The following is a 16,528-nucleotide window of genomic DNA, read 5'->3' as shown; positions in this document are numbered from 1 at the left end:
GGCAAGGGACAGCCGTGTCCCTGGGGCAGGAGGTGAGTCACCCCCTGGGGGGCTGGCTCAGGACTGGCCATGGGGCTCACACCTCAGCCGTGACGGCAGCCCTGACCGGCCGTGCCTTTCCGGGCACAGACAGCTCCAAGGAGCCCCAGGGTGCCCGATCCCGTTTGTCCTGATTCCTGGGGAGGGAGGTGTGGAGGCCTGAATGGCTCCTTTCGGGATCAGCCCAGCAATTTTCCAGCCCGGCGCGTCAGCTGAGCGCTCTCCTTAGCGAGGACTGAGCCTGAATCCCCGGAGCACGTGCCACGTGCGGGACATGACGCGCGTCATGAGTGTCGCCCGGTTAATGGCCAGCATCCCGCTCAGCCTGCCAGTCGCAGCCTGCACCCCCGGCTGTGTGCCCCATCCAGCAGGCCGCACTTGCTGCCGCCGGCAAACCCAGGTGGGTGCGGAGGGGGAGGCCAAAATACACCGGGACTGGGGGGAAACGGGGCACCGCAGCCCCGGGCTGGGCAAGGAGCCCGGGGAGCTGGGCGAAGGGAGCTGTGGGTGCAGGCAGGGGTAGCTGTGGGGTATGGGCTTGTGGGGGGTGGCTCTGGGTGTGTGTGGATGCGGTTTGCTTGAGAGCAGGTGGGAAATTGTGTGGCATGGGGTTTGGACAGTGGTAGGGGCCATGCGGTGCTCTCTCCCTGGCTCACGGTGCTGCTTCTCCTCCAGGTAGGTCTCGGTGGTGCTGGCCTGGTGCCGGGGCACCCGTGCTCCCCGCGGCATGGATGCGTGGTGCCGGCACAGCGCTGCATTCGACTGCACGCCCCAGCCGGCAGCCTGCTGCCCCGACTGGATGGCGGGGCTGCCCGACGCCCTGCCCCTCTCCCGCCTCTCCATCCCTGGCACGCACGACTCCCTCAGCCTGTTCGGCGGCCGGCGCCTGCGGTGCCAGAGCTGGGGCCTGGAGGCCCAGCTGGCGGCCGGCGTGCGCTTCTTGGACGTGCGCTGCAAGCTGGAGCGGGGCGAGCTCCGCGTCTACCACCTCTGCACCTTCCAGCGGGCCAGCCTGCGGGGCGTCCTGCGCCGCACCCTGCGCTTCCTCCGCGCCCACCCCGGCGAGGCCGTGCTCATGCGCATCAAGGAGGAGCTGCCCTTCTTCTCCCGGCCCGGCTTCGCCGCCCGGCTCCAGCGCTGCTTGCTGGAGGAGGGACGGGGCCGCCTGTGGTGCCGCGAGGAGGTGCCCACGCTGGGCCAGGTTCGGGGCAAGATCGTGGTGCTGGAGGCGCTGGAGCAGGCGGTGCTGGGCATCCCCTACGAGCAGCTGAGCATCAGTGACGCCTGGAACGTGCTCTCCCTGGAGAGGAAATGGGCCCGAGCACGGCGGCACCTGGAGGCGGCGGCCAGCGGGGACCCCACCAAGATGCACCTCACCTTCTGCTCGGGCAACGGGCTCTTCACCTGCCCCGAGGAGGTGGCCCGCTTCGTCAACCCCCGCTGCTACCGGCACCTGCGGCGCCGGTCGGGGCAGGCGGTGCGCTGGGGGGTGGTCATCATGGACTTCCCCGGGGCAGGCCTCCTCCGGCTCATCGTGGAGAGCAACGCCCCGTGGGCGAGCGGGCGCGTCGCGGCGGCACCCAGCACCCCCGCGGCACCCCGGCGGCGGAGGGGACGGGCGCTGCGGGCGGCACCGCTGGGGCCGGTGTCCCCCGTGCCGCTGCCAGCCCCACGCATCCGCCGAACGACATCGGTGCCCTTGGGGAAGAAGAGTGGCCGTAGCTCCCGTGCGGCACCGCGAAGCCTTCGTGTGACGGCTGTGTGACAGCGCTGGGGCCGGGTCGGAGCCAGGCAGCCGCCAGCTGCCCCTGTGCATCGCGTCCCACCAGGAGCCAGGTACGGTCTCGGTGTGGGGGGAGCGAAGCCTGGTGTGGGTCTGGCTCTGTGAAGTCCCCAGCAGAACAACAGGGATGGGGTGGAGGGGGAAGATCCTGTCCTGCCTCCCCTTGGGACCGGTGAGTCCACCTGGATGTGCCCTGCAGCACAGCCCTTGCCCTTTCCATGAATAATAAAAAGAAGCTAGGAAATCACTTCCTACATTTCCTTGCCATTTCCCAGCAGAAAAGTGCAAAATAGCATGGAAAAGCCCCTTTGCTTTTCCTGCTTAGCAGCAAAAGAGCCCGTAGCCCTCTGTCCACTGCCAAAGCACAGTGAAATTGGTGTTTGCAGCCATCTTGCTCTTAGACCACAGCTGTGGGAGGCCACAACATGGGGAAGGAGGAATTCATTTCAAAGGTGACAACAAAATGTTGGGAACATCCTTCCCCCCATTATTTTAGGTGGGTTTTTTGTTTGTTTGTTTGTTTTTCTTGCAGGGGCTTGCCCCCAAAGTCGGGACTGTTAGAGAGAGGCAACTTCAACCAACCCTGCAACAAACGGCAGGGAGAGAAGGCAGGAGAAACGTCCCCGTTGCTCTGCTCGTCCTGCAGGCACCCGGGGACAGCAGCAAGGAGAGGAGAGGAGAGAAGAGGAGAGCTTTCCAAGGAGCAAGGAAGGAGGGTGCCTGCAGGGGAGGGCTCGGGTGACACGGACATCCCCTCCCGTGTACCTGGGCCAGGTACAGGGAGGTGCCCCGTGCAGAAGGGAGTTTTCCATGGCTGGTGCATTCGGCACACACGGAGAGCTGGTAGGACAGAGTGAAGGGGAGTAAACCCCCACCCACCTGCAGAAAACGACCCGGCGATTTAAATAGTGACTGGGGAGCTGCAGGACACCCAAGCTACGTGGAGCAGAAAGAGAAGCAAGATCTGTTTGGTGCAGAAAGCACCGAACCGCTGACTGCGCTCAACAAGGAGGGGTCAGAAAGCGCTAGGCAGGGTGCTCGCCCAGGACTGGTGAGAAGAGGAAAGCTCAGCCCCGGCCTGCCAAAAGGTGAAGAACACGCTCAAGGATGCTTCTGTGTCAGGGAAAAATAGAGCTGGCCTCACTGCGTGTGTACGGGTGCCTCAGGATTTCCTGGCAGGAGGAGAGGACGTTGTTTGCTCCGCAGAGGCTGGCTCTGGCTGGACACGAGGCTCTCACTGCTGAGTGCGTTCATCCGCTCCCCCTGGGTGGCTCTGCTCGGGAGCTGCCGTGGCCGAGGAGCAAGGGGATGGGGCCAGATGTGAGGGAGGGGAAGGGGCAGAGAGGCCCAAAAGCACGCTGGGGGTGATGGGCGGGGGAACCCACCTCTGGGCTTGCCCTGTTAGACATGGTAAGACTGAAGTCGTTCACTGCATTAAAACAGACTGTCCAGACGTGTCAAAAGCACTGCTGATGTCCGGGGCGGCACGAGCCGGGCAGGGTGCTGGCAGAGCTGCTGCAGCCCCCAGGAGGGGTCACAGCACAGTCGGGGGGGACAGGGGGGGACAGGATGCCCTGGGCTCCGTGCACCCACCCTGCACCCCGGCGGGCAGCACCACTTGTTTACCACGCACCACGCCAGCAGCAAGATAACCTTGGCGTTATCTACGCCCCCGGCATCCTGTTTGGCAAACCCTTATCCGTGCCAGGCACGTGATGCCGCAGCCAGGCGCCGGGGAGCCAGCCTGCAGGGGCGCACGAGTGGCAGCGATGTCCAGCCAAAAACTCTCCATTACCTGGGTCGCGGGGCAAAGGTGGGAGGCTGAGAGCTCTGCCGCAGCAGGGGTCAAAGAAACGGCTCTGAGAGGGGTCAGCAGGCAATGGGACCCAGTGGGGTGGGCAGGGGGACTTGCCCCAAACCCCCCTGACCCCTCAGATGGAGGTTTCACGCCTCATGGGTGCCCAGGGACATCTTGGGGACAACCCTATCCTTCTGGCCCAGCTCCTCCTCGCTACCATCTCACCCCGCGCTGGTCGGGGTGGCACTTGGATAAACATGTTTTCCTGTGGCCAAACTGTTCTCGCTTTCAAGCCGTGAGAAAGATTTTATCGGGTGCTCCTTTCCCCCGGGGCTGCGGGCCAGGCATCACGCTGGAGGGGCCACCGAGGCAAGATGCACCCAGAGGCACCTTGCGGCTCAGGACCCCCTTTGGGACAAAAAGCACCCCCGGGGGCTGCAGGGGTCCCCAGGAAGGTGCCCGTGGGTATCGCCGGCAGCAGCCGGGCTGTGTCAGGGTGAGTCGGTTCCTCTGCGGTTTGCAGGGGAACATTGCGCAAGGAGGGCAATGGGCCGGGCCGCCTGGGGACCGGCGCCTCTGCCGCAAACAAAGGCAGCGTGTGCCTGCTTGGGGAGCTCCTCCCAAGCGCAGGAGAGAGCCCCGCTCAGCTCTGTGATGCCAGGAGGGGCACTCAGGACCCCCAGAGAGGAGCACGTGCCCCACGGCGTGCTGACGCCTTCCTAGGAGGCAGCCTTGGGAGCCACCTGAGATGTGAAAGGGGATTTTCCAGCCCCCAGAAGAGCTGCAGAGGATTGTGGTCATTGCTCCTCTCTGCCACACATACCCCTCTCAACTACCCGCGAAGCATCCCTGAGTACGTGGCCATGTCCTGCCCCTTGCAGGGGCAGCCTCCGCATCTCAGCTACCTCACTTCTGTTTTTACAACAACACCAGAAACTATTTGTACTTACAAAAATAAAGGTGGGAATATTTCTTTTCTACTGCTCTGCCCTACCATGTCCTGTCCCAGCAGAAGTGAAACAAGCAGGGGCACAACCTGTTTTCCTCCTGTCCTCCCCTGGGGCTGAGCACCCACAAACACACCTCTGACTGCTCCTGCCCTGGCGCAGCAGTGGCAGCTCCCATCCTGCCCAGGGGACCTCATCTTTCCAAGGCGTCTCCCTGCCCCGGCAGCCACCCCTTGGCCCCTCTGCCCATTCCCATCCCAAACCTGCTCACCCTCTGCACCGGAGCTGACACACAGCAATTGCTGCTGCAATCCTGCATGTACAGGCTGAGCTGCAGCTCTTCCATTAAAAGGGAAAATTGCAGTAAAGGATTGTGCACAGATAATGACAAAATACAGGAACAGAGTTTCATTTACATTGGCGGAGTATACAGTCATTGTAGCAGTTCATGGATTCTGTGGGATGGGTTCCTCCTTTTGTGCAGGGCAAGTCCCGCTGGAGCCCCGCTAATTTCTTTGGAACTGGAAAATACTTGTGACCCGAGGGGCTCCCGCGTTGCCTTTAGCTGGAAGTGAGCAGAGCAATTCCTGCAGAAAACCCTGCCAAGACAATTTCACTTACAAGCAGAAGAGGGGTAAAAAAAGATTTATGATGATTCAAGAAGGTGGACACAATGGGGCATTTTCCTGGAGCATTGGTGGAAGTTCATAAAGGATACTAATGGGGGTGTGGGGTGGGGGGTGTTCTTCTGTTCTGTTTTTGGACCTTTCTCATAAAGACTTAAAAAAGGCAGAGACAGGAAAATACATTGTGTAACTAATTGTTCTTGAGCAGTATATGAAGATTCACAGCCTGCAAATGAGAACAGCATCCGGCGCAGGAACTGGGAGGCTGCGAGCCACGCTCCTGCTCTGCCCGGCGCAGGAACCCCCGCGGCCACCTCTCGTCACACCTCGTCCCCCCGCGGTCCTCCTGCTGACACTGCCAGCGCAGCGTGGACATGGGGGGCCGGAGAGGTCTCGGTGGCTGTGGACCGGGGCTGGCCCCTCCGGGGGTGCCCTTCTGCACCTCCCCGGGGGCTCGGCCAAGCCCTGCCCGTTGCGGTGGGCTCCTGCGACAGGTAGGTCCCCGTGGAGCCCCCAGATGGGAGCAGGCTCCTGCGGGTGGGGAGCCCAGCGGGGGCAGGATGCGGGCTGGCAGCGGGGCTGGGTCGGGAGGGGAAGAGGCTGCGGGGAGGGAGAGAAGCTCTGCGGCTTGGAGGAAGCGCGAGCACCGCTGCCTGCCCAGGGCCAGGCACGGCGGGCACTCCGCAGCACCGGCATGGTAGGTCTGCTCCCCTCCCCGGGGACAGCTCGGGGTCTGCTTGGCAGGGGAGCACCAGCATCTGACCCACAGCTGGTGCAGGTGCCCTTGTGGGTGCACGAGACTCCTGTGTTGCAGGCTGTGCGCGCTCACACCTCTCTCCCTGGCACGCAGGGCACCGCCGCGGGACAGTGCTTCCCTGGGAGGACGGGGGCTCTTGGCTCTCGTGGCGTCTGCTACCTGGGCATTGCTGCCATCACATGGGGTAAGTGAGCCCAGCGTGACCCTGTAGAGCTGAGAAACCGGAGAAGGGCAGTGGGGTTATTTTTGGGGGCTGTCAGTCACACAGAAACCAGCGGGCTTTGCTGCCCATAGGACATTTCCTTCGTACGTTGGCACTGCACGGAGCAAGACCTGCTGGTATCTGCTGTGTCCCCAGGGATCCTGCGCGGTCTGGGCTATTTTCCAAAAGACCTTTTGTGGCTCAGCTGAAGAGCAGAAGCAAATGCAGAAGTTTCAGGTGGAGGCTGAGATTTAGGTTTGCCGGGAAATCAAAAATACAAATGCACCCTGAGTGCGGCGGGCCCTGTGCCCCACACCGTGCCCAGCTGCACGGGGCAGGAGCATCAGGGTGTGAAACCCAAGCAAACGGCACCCAGGTGGGGCTCAGCTCCAGGTGGGCAGGGAGAGGTAAGATAAGGCTGAGCACAAGGAGGATTGAGGCAGGAGAGCATGTGGAGGACAGGTGAGGTGTGGATGGGCTCCTTGGTCCTTCTTGGGTTGGGGGGTGGCTGCTCCGAGTGGAGGCAGGCTGCCAGGAGATGCCCCAAGCTTCTGTCCTGAGACCCTGAGCCTATGGAGAGTGAGGAGCAGGGCTGCTGCTAGAGGCTACCTTTTTCTGCCCCCCCCCTTTTTTTTTAACAAAACGGGTAATTTAATCTTCCACAAGGAAAGACAGAAAAAATTAGGGGATTTTGCCTATATAAATGCATAGTAATTGGGCTGAGTAGACTTCTTGTTAGATTTGGGAAGCCCTAAATTTGCGTTTAATTTACAAAGCCCAGATTTTTGCCTTCATAATAAAAGTTTATGATGTGCTCCCCTGAGGCACAGGGTACCCCAGGCAGACTGCTTGGAGCAAATGTTGGCTCCCACCTTGCTTTCAGGCTTTGGTCTGCAGCTGTGGTGATTCCCCCTTCTAGGGAGAAGGGATGAGCTTTTTCATGGCAAAAACCTTTCGGTTGCATCAGGTTGTGGTGTGAAGTGCTGTTTATAGAAGCAGTGTTTCAGCGAAGTACCCTTTGCTTCTGGGCGTGGGTTCCAGTTAATCTGGGCTTCATCCTGCCTGGTGGGCACGAGCAGGATGTCAGCTTCACTTTTGCAAGGCTTTGTTGTGCAATGCCGAGGTTTACAGGACTCTTCGGGCCGCCTCCGGCTCAGAGGAGCAGCCTGGCGTGCCAGATGCTTTTGGGTGTGGGGCACGCTTGGTCCGCTGTCTTGCACCAGGCTGACCCTCGTGTAGAATTGTAAAGCAAATGAGGAAAAAGAATTACAAAAGCGGTACAGTTCTGCACTCGTGGAAGGAAATGTGTGTTAGGGAACCATCTTGATACCATTTTTCCTCTTTGGGAGACCCCCGTGGGCAGGGGAGCCCCAGCTGTCTCCCACTTCTCTTGCCCCCGTGCTGTTCCTTGTGTTCCACCTCGCCTCCTGCTATCTCTGGCCCGCACAGATCTCCACACACCCTCTTTGAGGCCTGTTCTCACCCACACTTCTCCCTTTGTCCCCTCGTGTCCCCTTGTCCAGCTGGTCGCTGGTGTCTCTTGGCCCTGCTGCCAGCCTGAGCTCGCCCTCATGTCCTCGCCGACCCTGTCCCCAGCCCGGCTCTGGTTTTTCTGTGGTGATCCTGGACCGTGTCCTCTCCTGCAGGCATGGTGACACAGGTGGAGGCCTGGACGTACAGCTACAGCGACCAAGGGATCTACTCGTGGGAGCAGGCCAGGAACTACTGCCGGACCTTCTTCACTGACCTGGTGGCCATCCAGAACAAGGAGGAGATCGGGTACCTGAACGCCACCCTGCCCTTCCACAAGCAGTACTACTGGATCGGCATCCGCAAGCAGAACAGCGTCTGGACCTGGGTGGGCACCAACAAGGCGCTGACGAAGGAGGCGGAGAACTGGGCGAAGGGGGAGCCCAACAACCGCCGCTCCAACCAGGACTGCGTGGAGATCTACATCAAGCGGCAGCAGGAGGCGGGCAAGTGGAACGACGAGCCCTGCCACAAGAGGAAGACGGCGCTGTGCTACAAAGGTGGGCGCGGGGCGGGTGGCACGGCCCCGGAGAGGGCTGGGGGCCGTGGCGGGGTGTCTGCTGTGCCGGTGGCTCCTGACCACGCTCTGTGTACGTGCAGCCTCCTGCCAGGCCTCCACCTGCCGCCCGCACGGCGAGTGCGTGGAGGTCATCGAGAGTTACAGGTGCGAGTGCCACCCCGGCTTCGAAGGGGACGAATGCGATACCGGTGAGTGCCTGGCGGGCTCCGCTGGGGGTCAGGGTGCTCGTCCTGGGTGGCATCGAGCGGCTCAGCCTCTGCCTGCTGCAGGCTGGTGGCTATACCCCCCAAAAGCTCCCCACCCTTGTTACTGAGCCCCAGCGAAGGATTCGCCATGCCACTAACGGGCCGGCGGCGCCGCGTCTCTCCCAGCTGTGCAGTGCCCCACGCTCAACCCCAAAGGAGCGCGCATGACCTGCAGCCATCCCTTCGGAGACTTCCGCTACAACTCCACCTGCGACTTCGTGTGCCCAGAGGGGTTTGAGCGGCGAGGCGCGGGCACGCTGCAGTGCCTGGCTTCACGGCAGTGGTCAGCGGAGACCCCCACGTGTGCAGGTAGGGACCGCCGCGGGCTGGGACTCGGTGTCTTGCCACCTCCATCGCACCCGAGTCACCGTCTGCTCCTCCCCAAAGCCCCCAGCAGCCTTGGGAAGGTGCTGGGCACCCCGGGGGGCCTCAGAGAAGAGGGACGGGGGCTGCTGTCATGGCAGGAGGACGGGTGTGCCCTGGCAGGGCTGGGCAGCAGGGGCGAGGGGCGGTGAGATAAGCTGGGAGGGACACAGAGGGCAGGAAGCCACCGTGGGGGAGAAAGCCACAAAGGAGTGAGCTGCGGTTTGTTGTGCTGCAGAGGCAGAGAAAGTCTTCCTGTTGGCATCTCGAGGGCTCGCAGATGCTCTCCCGGTGCCCCAGAGAGGTGCTGAGCTTTCTTGTGGTTGGGGCGTGTGCAGAGCCCTGCTCTACCTCCTCCGTGCCCCTGCGTGGTGGGTCTGTGTGTTTGCACAAGGATGGGACGAGCGGAGACGCAGAGCAGATACGGGGCACAAAGGGGCACCTCCTGTATGGGGAGACCCAGCGGGAAGCAGCGAGGTCATTCATGCACAGATAACACAGCACATACACTGATACGGACACCCCCTGAGTTCCCTGGATCCTCCCTGCCAGAGGGGGAGCAGGCTCTCTGTATGTAGGTTTTTGAGCAACAAAGTTTGCCTCGCAGTTAGTGCGGCCGGCGGCGCTGTGCTCGGTGGGCCTGTGGCCCAGGGCTTTCTGCGGTTATGGGAAACGGGCACGGAGGGATGAAGTGTTGGTCTGCTGGTGGCAGGGTCAGGAGCTGGCCCCGGTTTTGTGGAAGTCCCCCCGTACGCCATCCAGCAAGCTGCCCTGACCCTGCTCTCGGCTTTCCAAGTTCCCACAGTTGGTTTTTCAGAGCGCAGCTCTGTTTTTACCTGCTGACTGTATGTATGCTGGGTTTTTCTTTCCTATTTTTGCAAAGAATCAGATGAGTCAGTTGTTTGCCCCTGCTGATGATGGAGTTATGCTAGCGAGCATTGCCAGCTGGGTTTACTCCAGCACTAAGCACAGGCTTCTGCTGTGGTGGGGCTGGACGTGCCCCGGGTACCACAGGGACAAGGGACGAGGTGGCTGTGCCTGTTCCATCCTCACCAGCTCTGCCTGTGTCTGGTTGCAGCCGTCGCCTGCCCCGAGCTGGCAGCTCCCAAAAGCGGCCAGGTCAATTGCTCCCACCCACACGGAGCCTCCGCCTTCAGCTCCACGTGTGACTTCTCCTGCCAGGAGGGCTTCGAGGTGACGGGACCGGAGAGACTGTGGTGCACGGCTGGGGGGGCCTGGTCGGGGGCCCCCCCGCACTGCAAAGGTAGAGCTGGGGTGTGTTTGGAGGGGGACATCCTGCAGGGAAAGGGGCTCTGTGTAGGACGCCAGCAGTCCTTTGTCCTGGGGCTGCAATCTGGGAGTGCTGGGGATAAACAGGGTTCTGGGAGCGCTGGGGATAAACAGGGTTTTGGCAGAGCTGCAAGTGCTCCCACAAAATCACCTGTGTGGAGCAAAAATCCCTGTACCACCTATGGTACCTCGATGTCTCAGGAAGTGAGGCTTGCTGTCTGGAGTCAGGCTGGGAAAGGTAGATCAAAGACACCACCATAGGTTCGGTTTGATAAGGTTAGGATTAAGGCTTAATCCCTGGATTCAATCTCACACACATCCTCCCCTGAGACCCTGCTCTCCCCTTGCAGCCATCACCTGCCCGGTGCTCAGGGCTCCAGAGCACGGAGAGATGAACTGCTCCCACCTTCATGACAGCTTCAGCTTCAGTTCCACGTGTGCCTTCTCCTGTCAGCAAGGGTTTGAGCTTATAGGGCCAGAGAGCCGGGAGTGCACAGCCATGGGGACCTGGTCTGGAGACACCCTACAATGCAAAGGTAGAGCTGCTGTTAAAGGTGTCAGTGGACTGGACTTGGCCCAGGGATGTTCTTGGGCTTCTCATCCCAAGCAGTTCAGCCTCGCAGTCCCCTGGCTCCTTCTTGAAGCATGTTTCTTCTCCCTTGCAGCCACCACCTGCCTGGTGCTCAGGGCTCCAGAGCACGGAGAGATGAACTGCTCCCACCTTCATGACAGCTTCAGCTTCAGTTCCACGTGTGCCTTCTCCTGCCAGCAAGGGTTTGAGCTCATAGGGCCTGAAAGCAGTGAATGCACAGCCATGGGGACCTGGACAGGGGACACCCCACAGTGCAAAGGTAGAGCTGCTGGGAAAGGTGTTGCTGGCCTGGACTTGGCCCAGGGAGGTTTTCGTCCTCCTGGTTCCAAAAGTTCAGCCTCGCAGTCCCCTGTTTCCTGCTTGAAGCACGCCTCTTCTCCCTTGCAGCCATCACCTGCCCGGTGCTCAGGGCTCCAGAGCATGGAGAGATGAACTGCTCCCACCTTCATGAGAACTTCAGCTTCAGTTCTACATGTGCCTTCTCCTGCCAGCAAGGGTTTGAGCTCATAGGGCCAGAAAGCAGTGAATGCACAGCCATAGGGACCTGGTCTGGGGACACCCCACAGTGCAAAGGTAGAGCTGCTGGGAAAGGTGTCAGTGACCTGGGTTTGGCCCACGGAGGTTTTAGTCCTCCTGGTTCCAAGAGTTCAGCCTCACAGTCCCCTGGCTCCTGCTTGAGGTGTGCCTCCTCTCCCTTGCAGCCATCACCTGCCCGGTGCTCAGGGCTCCAGAGCACGGAGAGATGAACTGCTCCCACCTTCATGAGAACTTCAGCTTCAGTTCCACGTGTGCCTTCTCCTGTCAGCAAGGGTTTGAGCTTATAGGGCCAGAGAGCCGGGAGTGCACAGCCATGGGGACCTGGTCTGGAGACACCCCACAATGCAAAGGTAGAGCTGCTGGTAAAGGTGTTGTTGGCCTGGGTTTGGCCCAGGGATGTTCTTGGCTTCTCATCCCAACAGTTCAGCCTCCTGTTCCCCTGGCTCTTCTTAAGGTGTGCCTCCTCTCTCTTGCAGCCATCACCTGCACGGTTCTCAGGGCTCCAGAGCACGGAGAGATGAACTGCTCCCACCTTCATGAGAACTTCACCTTCACCTCCACGTGTGCCTTCTCCTGCCAGCAAGGGTTTGAGCTCATAGGGCCTGAAAGCAGTGAATGCACAGCCAAGGGGACCTGGACAGGAGACACCCCATGGTGCAAAGGTAGAGCTGCTGGGAAAGGTGTTGCTGGCCTGGACTTGGCCCACGGAGGTTTTGGTCCTCCTGGTTCCAAGAGTTCAGCCTCGCAGTCCCCTGGCTCCTGCTTGAGGTGTGCCTCCTCTCTCTTGCAGCCATCACCTGCCCGGTGCTCAGGGCTCCAGAGCACGGAGAGATGAACTGCTCCCACCTTCATGACAGCTTCAGCTTCAGTTCCACGTGTGCCTTCTCCTGCCAGCAAGGGTTTGAGCTCATAGGGCCTGAAAGCAGTGAATGCACAGCCATGGGGACCTGGACAGGGGACACCCCACAGTGCAAAGGTAGAGCTGCTGGGAAAGGTGTTGCTGGCCTGGACTTGGCCCAGGGAGGTTTTCGTCCTCCTGGTTCCAAAAGTTCAGCCTCGCAGTCCCCTGTTTCCTGCTTGAAGCACGCCTCTTCTCCCTTGCAGCCATCACCTGCCCGGTGCTCAGGGCTCCAGAGCATGGAGAGATGAACTGCTCCCACCTTCATGAGAACTTCAGCTTCAGTTCTACATGTGTCTTCTCCTGTCAGCAAGGGTTTGAGCTCATAGGGCCAGAAAGCAGTGAATGCACAGCCAAGGGGACCTGGTCTGGAGACACCCCACAGTGCAAAGGTAGAGCTGCTGGGAAAGGCGTCAGTGACCTGGGCTTGGCCCAGGGATGTTCTTGGCTTCTCATCCCAACAGTTCAGCCTCCTGTTCCCCTGGCTCCTGCTTGAAACATGCCTCTTCTCCCTTGCAGCCATCACCTGCCCAATGCTCAGGGCTCCAGAGCATGGACAGATGAACTGCTCCCATCTCTATGGGAGCTTCACCTTCACCTCCACGTGTGCCTTCTCCTGCCAGCCAGGGTTTGAGCTGAAAGGGTCGCAGAGCCGTGTGTGCATGGCCATGAGAACCTGGACTGGGGACACCCCACGATGCAGAGGTACAGTTGGTGCTCACACGTGTGCCTGGATCATGTACTCTGGTGAAGAGATGCCGTGTCCTCAGGATCTGTCCCCAGAGTCCCTCTGTTAGAGTTGCTGAGCCACGTGCTCAGGCAGGTGGTGCTGGGAGTGGGGGAGCTGTGTAAGGAGGCAGTGATGAAGCCCCTGCATCACTGTCCTTATCCTGATACCTTCTGTGTCCCCAACAGGGGTGTGTACACTGGGTGCACAGCACCATGTGGGTGCTTGATCCTCTGAAATCAAGCCTCCTGGGAAGTGCCATGCACGGCCAGTGCAGTGTGTGCTGCTCTGCATTAGTAGAATGCGTTCACCAGGATCCCCTTCCCTTTAGCACTCATCTGTGGCAGCTCATCCCCTGGCTCCCCAGCCCTTGGGCCCTCATCCCACCACCCCCAATGCCATCCCACCAACGCTGCTGCTGTGCTCTGCCCCCAGCCATCAGCTGCCCAGTGCTGGAGCCCCCGAGCCGAGGCCGCCTCAACTGCTTTCACCCCCACGGCAACTTCACGTACAACTCCACCTGCACCTTTTCCTGCGAGGATGGATTTGTCCGGATGGGAGCAGGGCTGCTCAGGTGTCAGGCCACGGGGAACTGGACCAGCCGTTCCCCTGTCTGCAAAGGTACGGTGGGGCTGCGCTCCCCAGCCTCCTGTGTCACGTCTTGAGCGTGGAGGGGGGCACCCCGGCAGCTTTGGCTTGGTGAAATCCTTCTGGTAACAACCCGTGCTGTTGTGGGTCTGTTGCAGAGGATGCTGCCCCCTTCTTAAAGCAAGTCCTGGTTTACACCAGCAGCAGTGCTCTGGTGGTAGCTGGCGTTGTGCTCTCCGGGACGCTCCTTGCCTTACTCGCCAAGCGGCTCAGCGACAGAGGTACAGAAACACCTCCTGCAGCCCGCGCTCGCTTTGGCTGGGGACTTTCAGACAGGGTCGTTACAGAGACCCAGGGAGGGTGGGCTGATGGGAAGGGTTTAGAAATGTGACGCTGCATCCAGCTAAAAGTGTCAGCAGCCAGACTGGGGGGGAAGCCAGAAAAACACCTTTCCTCTTGAAGAGGGAGAAGGCAGTTGCCTCAACACCTCCCTCCTCCATCCCATGCTTGTCAAACTTGGTTCAGTTTAAGTGCTGCTGCTTCCCAAGCCCTCTGCTAAAAAGATCTGGTTATTTCTTTTACATCGGCACTATCTGCATGGACACTTCAACGCCATTATCAGAGGAGAAGAAGAAACTCCTGAACCCCACCAGGTGAGAGCTGTGCCCTGCAGGCAGCGTGGGTGCTACCCCTGCAGTCACCCCACTACGGTCCAGTCACCCATGTCCGCGTGTGTGTGAGGCTGCTTTGATAAGAGTGGGAGAAGTTGAAGTTGTGGTTCCCTTCCAACTCAGGATATTCTATGATTCATATTCGATGGCTAATGAGGCTGTGTTAACGGGTGCTCATCAAAACCCTGGGATTCTGCTGTAGTGCCTGACTGCAGCCCCTGGGGAGATGTGGCTGACACGAGAGCTTTCCTCACACAAGCGTGATTAACTAGCAATAGGACTAGAGGGAATGGCCTCAAGCTGCGCCAGGGGAGGTTCAGGTTGGAAATTAGGAGACATTTCTTCTCAAAAAGAGTGGTCAGGCAATGGGACGAGTTGCCCAGGGAGGTGGTGGAGTCCGTAGGGGTGTTGAAGGAAAGGTTGGGGCTGATGCTTAGGGACATGGTTTAGTGGGTGGCATTGGTGGTAGGGGGGTGGTTGGACCAGATGATCTTGGAGGTCTTTTCCAACCCTAATGATTTTGTGACGATGACTACCTCTTTTCCCCTAAGCTGACACCCTTATGCTTTTCCTCCTAGCGACCTCGGATCACCAGGTGTCTTCACCAACGCAGCCTACGACTCCAACTTGTGAGGTGCGTGCTGGCACGCTGCCACCTCGCAGCACGCTGGGCGACATTCCTTGCTCGGAACAAGCGGCGTTTGGAAAACTCACGAGCTTGCAGGCTCCTCTGCCTGGAGGCGTGTGCGGAGAGGAGAACCCCCAGGTGCAGGCCGAGCAGGCCGCGAGCCTCCCAAACCCTCTCCCCTCTCCTTGCGGGCGGGGGCTCCCCTGCCCAGAGCCCCCTCACACCCCACGCCGCAGCCCCACGTGTGTGGATGAGACCCCGGAGCTCAGCCATGGACCCTCAGCTTGTGTGGGAAGGGGGGAGCCCCCGGCTGGGTTTTGGGGGGCGATAAATAAACGTGTGTGTGTGCGACATCTGCCTCCGTGTGCTGGGGGGGGCGGAGGGAGGAGGATACGGGAGGGGTACAAAAAGGGGGGGGGGTTCATGGGGGAGGCGGGGGGTATAGGAGGGGGTGCGGGGGTTGTGGTTTTTTTAATTATTATTTTGGGAGCCCCTGTCCGTCGGAGGCCGCCGTAGCGGGGTGTGGCGACGGGCGGAAGCGGCGGTGCGCGGAGCAGGAAGGAGGAAGCCATGGCGGCGGCGGAGGCCGAGTGGGAGCCCGCGGGGCTGCTGCCGGCCGCGGGGGGCGGCCTGGACTGGGGTGAGGGGGGCCGGGATGGGGATGGGGCCGGGGCCGGGCGGAGCTCAGCCCGGGGCCGGTGCTGAGGCCGCCGTTTCTCTCCCCGCAGAGGCGGTGCTGGGCGAGGAGCTGGGCGAGCTGCTGGGCGCCGCCGGGCCGCCGCGGGAGATGGGGGACGAGGCGGAGGTGAGCAGCGGGGGGCCGGGTCGGGAAGCCGGGGCTGAGGGCACGGGGCAGCGCCCGCCCCTCCGGCACAACCCCTGCGCTGTCCGGCACCCGTCCGGGACACGCGGAGCGTGGGGCCGGGGAAGGTGCGGGAGCTGCTGTGCGAGGGCAGCGTGTCGCTGCTCGGCAGGTCACCGCTCCGTGCGTGTCCTGTTGTACGGTAACTGGCATGTAGGAAGCGATTTTAGTCTCTTTTTTTCTTCCTGGTGGAAAACGAAATCGGTGCCTCTGGCTTTAGGCAGTGATGACGTCAGTTTGTGCAAGCGTAGGGAGGCCTGGTGCATACTTACCGTCATGGAGATGATCTCGAGCAAATCAGGCTTTGCGTCTCCTCCTCTTGGCGTCCTGATGCGGCTGTCCGCTTTTACTTACAAAGCGCTTTGAGGTGTGACGATGGAAGGGCGTTAATTGAATCCTTCCACAAAGGTGAAGGGAGAAGATGGCAACAAGTCACCGTGTACTGGCTAGGGGGTGGTTCCGTGACTGGACTTGGAACTTTTGCTTTACAGTTTCGATAACAGAACAACAATTAGTGATGCCCTTGAACTAAATGCTCTTTTCCTATATCTCCAAGTTTTAAAAGAAGCTTTTTTTTTTTCTTTTTGTAGTCCAGTTGAGAATGCCCCTCTAAAGGCTTTTATCTCTGCATGCCTTAAGGCAACTAAGCGATAGTCCCCTTGCTTTCCTCTGCTTTTGTTTGCTTGTCAAGAATTGTAGGAACGTGAACCTAACAGCTGATGGAAGGTCTCAATGTATGTTGTCTTTTTGTCTTGTTTGTTTTTCCAAACTGCCGTTTCAGGAGAATGATCTGTATAACTTTCATTTTGACTTGGATTTGATGTCTTGGGACTCAGACCTTTGGAACATTACAAGCCACGCTTATTCAGGTAACTTGCTGGTTGTATTCGGCAGGTGTGGCAATGCCCCCCTGCACCACAAGGGT

The 16,528-nt window shown here is 60.1% G+C and overlaps 3 protein-coding genes across 15 annotated transcripts in view; all 3 read left to right on the top strand.

Annotated features, from left to right (window-relative positions):
- The first annotated feature begins 299 nt into the window (after nucleotides 1–299).
- On the top strand, nucleotides 300–4,595 carry LOC308198967 (1-phosphatidylinositol phosphodiesterase-like). 3 transcript variants are annotated; one of them, XR_013954301.1, is made up of 3 exons: nucleotides 306–439; nucleotides 719–1,875; nucleotides 2,355–4,595. XR_013954301.1 is itself a non-coding variant. In XM_080602276.1 (2 exons), the coding sequence occupies exon 2, from the start codon at nucleotides 767–769 to the stop codon at nucleotides 1,802–1,804; it is 1,038 nt and encodes a 345-aa protein (XP_080458402.1). In that variant the 5' UTR covers nucleotides 300–439; nucleotides 715–766; the 3' UTR covers nucleotides 1,805–4,595. The 3 variants fall into 3 exon arrangements, 2 of the variants coding, with proteins under 2 accessions (XP_080458402.1, XP_080458401.1); XM_080602276.1 differs by having other exon boundaries at nucleotides 300–439; nucleotides 715–4,595; XM_080602275.1 differs by having other exon boundaries at nucleotides 719–4,595.
- Nucleotides 4,596–5,314: 719 nt separating this feature from the next.
- On the top strand, nucleotides 5,315–15,092 carry LOC308198966 (P-selectin-like). 10 transcript variants are annotated; one of them, XM_080602268.1, is made up of 18 exons: nucleotides 5,315–5,687; nucleotides 6,044–6,134; nucleotides 7,799–8,182; nucleotides 8,283–8,390; nucleotides 8,574–8,756; nucleotides 9,889–10,074; nucleotides 10,451–10,636; nucleotides 10,766–10,951; nucleotides 11,080–11,265; nucleotides 11,394–11,579; nucleotides 11,706–11,891; nucleotides 12,020–12,205; nucleotides 12,334–12,519; nucleotides 12,647–12,832; nucleotides 13,290–13,475; nucleotides 13,601–13,723; nucleotides 14,065–14,095; nucleotides 14,692–15,092. In XM_080602268.1, exons 1-18 carry the CDS (start codon nucleotides 5,568–5,570, stop codon nucleotides 14,744–14,746), a joined length of 2,955 nt encoding a protein of 984 aa, XP_080458394.1. In that variant the 5' UTR covers nucleotides 5,315–5,567; the 3' UTR covers nucleotides 14,747–15,092. The 10 variants fall into 10 exon arrangements, with proteins under 10 accessions (XP_080458394.1, XP_080458393.1, XP_080458391.1 ...); XM_080602267.1 differs by lacking the exon at nucleotides 5,315–5,687 and adding an exon at nucleotides 5,694–5,890; XM_080602265.1 differs by lacking the exon at nucleotides 5,315–5,687 and adding an exon at nucleotides 5,694–5,890 and having other exon boundaries at nucleotides 6,008–6,134.
- Nucleotides 15,093–15,240: 148 nt separating this feature from the next.
- ATF6 (activating transcription factor 6) overlaps nucleotides 15,241–16,528 on the top strand; it is a 78,537-nt gene continuing 77,249 nt past the window's right edge. For both annotated transcript variants that reach the window (XM_080602389.1, XM_080602388.1), the window contains exons 1-3: nucleotides 15,241–15,381; nucleotides 15,470–15,546; nucleotides 16,385–16,472. In XM_080602389.1, coding sequence (XP_080458515.1) covers nucleotides 15,312–15,381; nucleotides 15,470–15,546; nucleotides 16,385–16,472 — 235 coding nt within the window. In that variant the 5' untranslated portion in view covers nucleotides 15,241–15,311. The remainder of the gene's footprint in view (nucleotides 15,382–15,469; nucleotides 15,547–16,384; nucleotides 16,473–16,528) is intronic.

The sequence above is a fragment of the Anser brachyrhynchus genome (genome assembly GCF_964034855.1).
Source record: "Anser brachyrhynchus genome assembly, chromosome: 8".
NCBI lineage: Eukaryota > Metazoa > Chordata > Aves > Anseriformes > Anatidae > Anser > Anser brachyrhynchus.
The sequence above is the reverse complement of the archived record's forward strand: the minus strand, read 5'-3'. Positions and strand labels throughout refer to the sequence as shown.

Bases quoted from the DNA above. Each gene is read 5' to 3' on its own strand.
- LOC308198966 (XM_080602265.1), top strand. From the start codon at position 5,711: ATGGGAGCAGGCTCCTGCGGGTGGGGAGCCCAGCGGGGGCAGGATGCG. The intron at 8,183-8,282 runs GTGGGCGCGGGG...GTGTACGTGCAG, and splicing joins GACGGCGCTGTGCTACAAAG to CCTCCTGCCAGGCCTCCACC. The intron at 12,520-12,646 runs GTAGAGCTGCTG...TCTCCCTTGCAG, and splicing joins AGACACCCCACAGTGCAAAG to CCATCACCTGCCCAATGCTC.
- LOC308198967 (XM_080602275.1), top strand. From the start codon at position 314: ATGACGCGCGTCATGAGTGTCGCCCGGTTAATGGCCAGCATCCCGCTC. The intron at 440-718 runs GTGGGTGCGGAG...TCCTCCAGGTAG, and splicing joins GCTGCCGCCGGCAAACCCAG to GTCTCGGTGGTGCTGGCCTG.